The 8,885-nt window shown below is 43.5% G+C and overlaps 1 protein-coding gene across 3 annotated transcripts; it reads left to right on the top strand.

Moving 5' to 3' along the window:
* Window positions 1-298: 298 nt before the first annotated feature.
* Window positions 299-8,425, top strand: EIF1B (eukaryotic translation initiation factor 1B). 3 transcript variants are annotated; one of them, XR_013225307.1, is made up of 6 exons: window positions 299-562; window positions 2,981-3,196; window positions 4,069-4,232; window positions 5,236-5,337; window positions 5,852-6,076; window positions 6,911-8,425. XR_013225307.1 is itself a non-coding variant. In XM_077302964.1 (5 exons), exons 2-5 carry the CDS (start codon window positions 3,154-3,156, stop codon window positions 5,894-5,896), a joined length of 354 nt encoding a protein of 117 aa, XP_077159079.1. In that variant the 5' UTR covers window positions 299-562; window positions 2,981-3,153; the 3' UTR covers window positions 5,897-8,425. The 3 variants fall into 3 exon arrangements, 2 of the variants coding, with proteins under 2 accessions (XP_077159079.1, XP_077159081.1); XM_077302964.1 differs by having other exon boundaries at window positions 5,852-8,425; XM_077302966.1 differs by lacking the exon at window positions 2,981-3,196 and having other exon boundaries at window positions 301-562; window positions 5,852-8,425.
* The last annotated feature ends 460 nt before the right edge of the window (window positions 8,426-8,885 follow it).

Below are 8,885 nucleotides of genomic sequence, written 5' to 3'. Positions count from 1 at the left end.
GGCTGCCCCTTCCTCAGGATGGCAAAGTGCCATTCCTCCTCCTCCCCCCGTCGGCCGTGGCGCATAGCTCTGGCTCTACACGGCCCAATCCTTTGCAGAGACCTCCGAGAAGGAAGGGAGAGAATTGGGGAGACGAGCAAAAAGAGAAAGAGGTGAGCCGGGGGGGGGGGGAGAAAGACCTCTCCTGCCGCGCCCGCCGGGAGTTGTAGTTTCTCTCCCGATCGGGCGCCGAGCGTTTCCTTCAGCGGGACTCCGTTTCCCGGGCGCCCGCGCGACGCCGGCCGAAGTCACGTGGTCCCCGCTTGGGCGAAGGAGAGGCTGAGGAGCAGCGGTCGGCCATTTTGTGAGGGAGCGTCGCTGCTGTCGTGCCCGCTCGTCCAGTCCCCACCCCGGGTCTCTCCTCCTGCCGCCCAGGCCTCGCCCGTTTGGCATTTCTCTTCGCCCGCCGCCGTCACTGCCGAGCCTGAGAGAGCCCCGGGCGACCCCAGCCGCGGCCTTTTCCCCCCGAGCAGCGCCCAGCCACAGAATCGCATGTCCACTATCCAGAACCTCCAATCCTTCGGTAAGAAAGAGGGTCGCTGCGCCCCCCTCCCCAGGGCCGGCCCGGGGCTCCGCCTCGCCGCCCTCTGCGGGTTTGGCCCCAGGGGGCGCCCGGGGAAGGGGGGCGCGCAGGGACCGTCTCACCCCATGTCGGCCCGGGGACGCATCCCGCTGCCTCCCGCTTTGTTATGAGGCTGTCATCCGCCTGTCATCCGCACATGCAGGATAATGCGCTCCTAATTTGCTTTTGCAGCTCTGCAGAGTAGGGGAGCCGACTTCTAAAGTGCATTAACCACTGTGTGCAGACTGTGACTTGAGCCTGTTCTGCACGCATTGGGTAATGCATTTTCATTGTCCTTTTGCAGTTGAGTTTTCCTATGCAGAGAAGGGCTCATTCTGCACCCAACGGTTAATGCACCTTCGGTGCACCTTAGAAGTAGGTTTTCCTGTTCTGCACAGGAAAATTCAGCTGCAAAAGGACATTGAAAGTGCATTATCTTCCATGTGCAGAATTAGTGTAGGGAAGCTGACTTCTAAAGCACAGTGAAAGTGCGTTAACTACTGTGTGCAGATTGTGACACAAGCCTGTTCTGCACACACTGGATAATGCACTGTCAGTGTGCTTTTGCAGTTGAGTTTACAGGCCCAGAGCAGGAAAGCTAAAGTGCATTGAAAGTGCATTAACCACTGTGTGCAGACTGATCTGAGCCCATTCTGCACACACTGGATAATGCACTTGCAGTGTACTTTTGCGGCTGGATTTTCCTGTGTAGAACAGGAAGGCCTACTTCTAAAGTGCACTGAAAGTGCATTAACGGTTGTGTGCAGATTGTGACCTGGTTGGCCCTGAGGCAGCTGTGCCTCTTTGCAGGCTCCTCATTCCACACACTGGATAATGCACATTTGGTGTGCTGGAAACCCTGCTTCGGAAGCGCACTATGCCAATGTGTGCAAATAGCCTGCCCCTTGCTCTGGGCTAGCCCACCCTTGTTTACACCACTGGTTGCTGTGTGGAGGGAATGCTACTTGGAGCCTAATTGGTGTGGCTTTGTGGGCTTCTCAAAAGGCTTGCATTATTTGAGAAGGAGCTGGATGTAAATTGTACTATGTTTAGTATTTGGAATCAGTGGCAAGGCTGTCTAAATCTGCTGCAACAGGTATCCCCAGGGGTTACTTGATTGCCCTGGGTTTTTGTTCTAAATGCATGGAGCTAACCTATTGAGAACATAATAATGCTGTGGTGTTAGTTTTTTGAGCTGACAGGCTGTTCCCATAACACATCGTCTGCTTTCATCTTGTGGTTAAGAGAAACTTGTAGCCCTTCCTCTGCACAGGGGCTTAGGCTATGCATCTTTCATTCCTCATCCAGCTATTTACACCTTATTTCTAAGAAAATCAGTGTTTACTATTGTGGCAAATATGCACCCATAGGAAATCGTATTTAAGATATGTGCCTTGATGCCCTGTAAAATGGCTAGGCAAACCAGATTATTGGAGCCCAGCATTGCCTCTCCACTCCCTTCCTCTTCATTGACTTACATGTTTTCTATGGAAATGAGCTGAATCCAACAGCCCCCTTTATCTTGTTCCTTGCGGTGCCCTCCTGTGACTCTTATGTAGGCTTTTTTGCTGAGGAATCTATAGTAAGTTTATTTGACAGTACTCCCTTGATCTTCCTATGGCAAGGGCCTAGTTCTCACTGAAGAGATAAACCTCTGGCTGCACCATTTCGAGGTAGAAGTGTCATGCTGTAATATGAAGAGGGGGGGTTCCTGCCTACAGTAAAGTAGCAAGTGTGGAGAAGAAGCAAAGATTGGTCCTCTCTGTTGTCTCCTCTTATACAGAAAAGGGGTTTTTGCATGGAGTACAAAATCACCACCTCCTGTATGAAGTGGTAATGCCCATTTTTAAATGGAAATCTCAGTTACCCTCAGTCCTGTTCTTTTCTTTTGTCTTTCTTTCCAGAGCTAGTACTAGGACAGAAGTCTACTTAGGAAGATGTATCCTGTTCTTAGTGTGGAAAATTTTTGAACATCTAATTTGAAAACCTAGGCATCTTTTAAGGTGGGGGTTCTGTGAGGGTGTTTGGTTTAGGGTTTTTTAAAAAATAGCTGAGTATGAATGCAGAGTTTGCAAGCTGTTGGCCTTAAAATAATGCTGATTGGGTTACCTTGAAGATAGATAAGAGTTTCATCTGATGCGGAAGCATAGTGGAAAATGGACTTGGTTCCCCGATATCATACAGCTAGTATGTAAAACTGTTCTCCTCATGGCTAAGATTTGAGTAGGCAGCAGGACTAGATTATTGAAGCTCAGTTTACATAGCTAAGAGGAGACCAGGAGGATCACAGGGTCTTAATTTTCCTTGGAATTATGTCCCAATTTCCCAGTGTTTTCTATGGTCCCTTGTAATACCCAGACCCTCTTTTAATTCTCATAGATCTGGTAAGCTGCTGGTGAGGGCCTCATGAGGCTGAATACTCCCCTCCCCCCAAAAAAGTCTGTACATAAAAAATAACTGGGACATCATACAAATGAGTTCTAGCATTCTACCTGAGAAATCAGTTTTGTGGAGGAGCATTCAGCTTCATAACACATGCAGTCTGAAATGGTATGACCCAAACACATGTTTGCCACCTCAGAATTCAAGTTTCAGGTGAGTTTAAATGTCTTGAACAAGTCAATGTGATGAGGTGACATGAGAACTGCATAGGCTGTGAAAAACAAACTGTTTTGCATTAGTTTAGATTTCTGAAGTATGAAAATATTATATGCTGTTACTGCATGTCCTTCTTCCATGGCTTGTATTTAGTATTTGTTTTGGACATGCCATTACCTTCCCTTGATTACTTTATTGAACCTCTTGCAGTCCATTGTGCAGTTTTAAGGGATTTAATGTGCATCAGTGGATAAATCATACAAGCTTGGATGCCTTAAAAGATGGTATTTGAATCCTCCACCCACAGTACAGAAGGACTTCATGGGAGTTGGATTGATGGGGGGGGACTTCTTGAAGGTAGATGTCTTAAATTTTGATCACTAAAGTTCAAAGATTTGGAAAGGGGAAATGTTATCATTATCTAGGATGGCTCACCATTATACTTGCATGTGGTGCAGTTGGTGGATTTGAGGCCAAAGAATGAGTCATAGAATTCATTTTAACCAAGTGCCTAGTGGAATGCTAGCTTGTCTGGAGTACATAGTTTCTTATGTCTTGTAGCTTACTGTGGTTAGTAGATGTTCCTGAACATATCTAGATATTTCCAGAATTCTCTTGTTAATGTGTTCTTTCCTAGTGTCCTTGAAGTGAGATAGTGTTTGTGTTGGCCTATAGTGTTTGAATTTCAGGAATTATATATGGATAAAATAAAACAAGGATTCAGGATTGAATTTTAAAGAGTAATCTGAACCAACTCTATAAATAATAGCATTCCATAAGCCACATTAATTTTGTACTGTGAGTGTGGATGGTGAACCACGGGTGTTATGAAGAAGGCCCAGGCTAACGTGGATTTTCTATTCCTGCAGACCCCTTTGCTGATGCAACTAAGGGTGACGACTTACTCCCGGCCGGGACTGAAGACTACATCCATATAAGGATCCAACAACGAAACGGGAGAAAAACACTAACTACCGTTCAGGGCATTGCAGATGACTATGACAAAAAGAAACTTGTGAAAGCTTTCAAAAAGGTAACGTTGAGCGGCCTTCCTAAAATGTTTGAGTTTGCCTGATGGAGCTTTCCAGCATGTGTCAGTAACAACTCAAATGTTGTATTCCTGAGCAGTCAGGTTTTGTGTGAAATGAGCGCTCCCTTATCAGAAAGACAGATTTTCCTTTCGTCAGCAAAACTAAATGCAGGGAGTGATGAACGCTCTGGCAGGAACAGCCTATGCCTAATCTGTCTTGCTTTAAAACATTGTTCTTTATCTGAGTAGCAGTGGTGGTCTGTCTGTTTTACTAATCGGCTTGAGCACTTCCTTCTAAAAGTGGACATATTCCTAAGTGATGGCAAATCTTTAAAAAGCATATCTAAGCTATGCAGATAGGGGTATTGCTAGGGGAAGGAGCGGGAGTCCACTGCTGCTGCCGATTTCTCCAGTTATGTCAGGAAATATGAACTAGACAAAATCACTTTTGTGTGTCTGGTGTTCATTTTCTACTTCTCTGGAAGAGCAGCGAAGCTGGAAGAGGGAGAGTGTTAACATAGCACAAAATGAATCATCACAGAGGTATAGTCAGTTCATTTATTACGGTCCTCGACCAATACAGAAACAATGTACACTAAAATATACATAAAATATACAATCCAAATATTTAAAATGTGTGCATTTATATCATATAATTTAAAAATCTAGATTATAAAATTGTATCCTAACCCCAGTTGCCTTGTGTATTTCATGGAGGTGTCGTGAAGAAGTTACCTGAGACATGGGAAAGAGGTGTGTGGGCTGGCTAGGCAAGATGATGGTAGCAGTAGCAGAGCAATCACTTAGCACTCATAGCTGCACATTTACAAGGAAATCATAACCCTGAATGCCTAGAACGTCTGCCAGGCTGTATGATCTTTTGGAAGAAGGCAATTCTGAATTGGTAGCTACGTTACAGATCCTTGTATTGCAAAAATCAGCCAAATTGATAAAGAACAGTCAAAACAATTATTTGCTCTTTAACATATGGAATGTTTCTTTGCAGAAATTTGCCTGTAATGGTACTGTGATTGAGCATCCTGAATACGGGGAAGTGATCCAGCTGCAAGGTGACCAGAGGAAGAACATTTGCCAATTCCTCCTGGAGGTAAGTAACTGCAGAGTTAGTAGTTCCGATCGCTGGTAACTTGAGTGTTAAATAGACTCAGACGTCTATTCCAAAAGATTTTAGAAGGCTTGCATTTACTTGTAGTCCTGAGAATTAAAGGGTGGCAATTTAGTGATGTATTGCTGCTTCCAGCTGTGAGCCATGCTGCCCTCCTAACTAAATAAGTAAAAAGCTTTTATCTGAGTCATGGGATATGCTGGAGGATTGATAGCAGGGGCTGACTGGCAAATTTAGTCATTGCTATTAACAGGAAAATTGGTACTTAAATTGATTTTATCACAAGAAAAGAGCCCCTTTTCAGGATTTCATCTTTTTGTTTGTTACACTAAAAATGCCAGTCCCCTTTCCTGGTTTTTGTACGAGTCATGAGATATTTCATACTGACTTCCTCTACTGTGCTGGCTCTGACAAGTCCACTGTCTTGGTTACGCATTACCTTGGGGCTCAGCTTCTAGCTGCACATGGCTTATTACCATTTGCTTCTTTTTTCTAGGTTGGCATTGTTAAGGAAGAGCAGCTGAAGGTTCACGGCTTCTAAAACGTGTGTGTTTACATGAAGAACCCTGCAGGTGTTGTTCTTACCCAAGCTGGCTACTCTGTGAAATATGATTCTTTGCAGTAAATGGACTTCCCTTTCACCATCTGATTTGCTTTTGCATGACTACAGAAAACATATGGAGTGCAGACTAGAAACACATAAGAAAACTGCAGTAAGATGGTAACAAAAGATCCTTGAGAATTTTAACACATTTCCAATGGAAATGTTTTACTGCTGATAGTTTGGTGTATTCCTTTTCACCTGATTTAAATGTTGTATTAAAACCATGTGTATTGCAGCTTAAATAAAAGTCTCTCATCTTATTTTTGAGTACTTAGTATGCGTTAACTAAATTGAAGTGAGCTGGTTTTAAGGGGTTTAGCCACACCTCAAATATTTGGGAGGTAGGTCAAATATCCGAAGAAAGATCTGACTTAAAGGCAATTACTTTAAGCTTTGAGGGGATTTCAAAGCAATATCAGGCTGGGTTATAGCACAAATCACAATGTCTATTGCTTACATCACAATTGTATGTGATTCATTTGGTAAGGTGTGGTTAAAATCCTGCCACCTGGCCATAAGGTACCTTCATTTCCAGGATTCTCTAGCACTAAGGAGACTTGAGGCTTCATGTAACTAATCATGGCTAAAGCATCATTTCTCTTTCCCATATGTCATTGTTTAGTCATGGCTCTTGACGGTAAAATATTATTGGATGGTTTTGCTGACACCATGCACTGGCTCCTACTATTAGCAGGGAGCATTGGAAGGCAACCCAAATTCGGATCGCATTTCATTAGCTACTGAAGAATTGAACCAACTGTTAGTTCTTTTTTTAAACACAAACCTTTTCTACCCTGCTCTGCCTCACTCCTGATCCCCCCCCCTCCGGGTTCTGGAAGCAGCTAATGTTTTTCATAATGTTTTAATGAATGCTTATGCTGGTAGTGTACATTTATGCTGGGTGAAATACTTACCTGAATGCTTGTTCCCACCCCAATTTTTCTTTTACAGGCCTGGCAAGAAAAGCAGAGCAACCTTGAATTTTAAGGTCAGCCGTTAGTATGGTCCTCCTTCAGTTTGAAGGCAATATTTATTTTTAAAGTAACATCTACATAATTTTTAGCAATGGTAGGTGCTAATTTCTTCATCTGTTCAGGGAAAGGCTGTGTGCTTTTACCAGCATTTGGCAGTGGCCACTTATACAGCAACATCTGCAAAAGAATATTAGTTTGTGTGTTCTTGTTGTTTTTTGTTTTAATGGACTCCAGCCTGAGTTAAAATGGCAGCGAACTGAGACACATGGTCAAACTGAGAAACAGTTGTGTCTCAACTTTAGGCTTAAAAATGCAAGGTAGCGGTCCTAAATGAATCCCTGCTTCTTTATATCCTGGAGCTTGGGCCATATTTGTAAGGAGGACTGGTATTTGCTTGAAGAGATAAAACAGCTGGTGACTCATGCTTGCAATTTCATGCATTTTGGTTACAAGGTGACTTGTTTTTGTTGCAATGCCTCCTTGCTGTGTGGAAATTCCCTTTTTTATTCTTCTGGAAAGCACAGTAGTGGATGTGCTTCCCAGCGTGATCGGCGCAAACGCCTCCGGTAATCTTTACAGTCTAAGATTAGCAACACTGGGGGGGGAGTGAGGAGGCATAAATTGAAGAGAACCGTCTGGGAAATGGTACATCTCCCTTGCAGCAAGAGTTTGCATTTGGGAGTTAGGATGACGTTAGCCAAACCATGAAGCAGACCCTTCCCAACTCCAGCTGTCCTGCTGCATTTCTCTGCTTCTGAAGGCTATGTGCTCCTGTCCCAAAGCCTACACTTCTACAGTGCCTGTTCTTATACCATGTGTATATGTACCCCTGCAGTACTGGGGGAAACAGGGCAGGAATTAGCCACATAACCATCATGACCATGAAGATGGGAAGACAGCTTGGATGGCACGCTTTTGCCCTCTTTGAAGTAAGTGCACACATTATGAAGAGGAAGTCTCACAAAAGGCCAGCTGCTGCTTGGAAGCTGCGGTAACGTTTTCTAGCAGTACATTTTTACAGTTTTTTTAGGAACCACCAGCCAGCTTGAGAGATACCCTAAATTCATTGGTCTTTTTTGAAAATGGAAATAGCTGTACTTGAACACATGCCCCAGATCCTAAATGAACTGAGTGCATGGGGAAAGGAGATGAGGCTATTTAGGTCTCCTTCAAGTTGAAAGCCCCTGCCCATCATTTGTGTCTAGCAGTCTTTCCCACTGCCATGTGTCTTGAACAGCTAGAAACTCAGCATGTCTTGTTATCTTTTCAGTTGTATATAAAGCAGCCGTCTGCCTAGATAGGCCATCTTACTTCGACAAAGTTGGATGGAGATGGTTTCGAATCCAAACACAGGGTTCAGTGCTATTTTGTGTGTGTTGAAATATGTTTTTGTTTTGGTTTCCACTGAAATGTTGTTTTCTGGGGCTTGAAGTCCTGAGCAGTTTTACTAAAAGTGTTAGAAAAATACTAATAAAATGCTATAATAATTAAATCACTGTCTGGGGATATCTTCTTGCTTGATTTGTCAGAGATTTGCAGAGTACCGCAATTTCATTTATATGAATTTATATAGAGATTAGAACCTTTGTGGTAGTAGTTAAGAAGTACATATTTTTACACTAACCTTCCCTGGAAGGATGCTTTTCAGTGACAATATTTGGGTTCCTTCCAGTGGCATAGTGGATGTTTGGTCATGGAACAGCTTCCACTAGAATTCTGTCTAATCTCATCCCTTTAGTTTTCTGGCCTTAACCTTTCCTAGTCCACTTAGCTAATGAGGCTATCTCAGAATTCTGGGCATCATCATATCTTACAAGTAGATGCTTCCATCATCCCTTCAAATTAATTTCATCTCTCAAATAGCTGGCAGTTAAAGCACTGCTAGAACCTCCCAATCGTGTATACCTTTAATATTTTATAATGCTGCTGTCTGCTTAGCTTAAGTTTCTGAA

The sequence above is a fragment of the Paroedura picta genome, chromosome 11 (assembly GCF_049243985.1).
Source record: "Paroedura picta isolate Pp20150507F chromosome 11, Ppicta_v3.0, whole genome shotgun sequence".
Lineage (NCBI taxonomy): Eukaryota > Metazoa > Chordata > Lepidosauria > Squamata > Gekkonidae > Paroedura > Paroedura picta.
The sequence above is the reverse complement of the archived record's forward strand: the minus strand, read 5'-3'. Positions and strand labels throughout refer to the sequence as shown.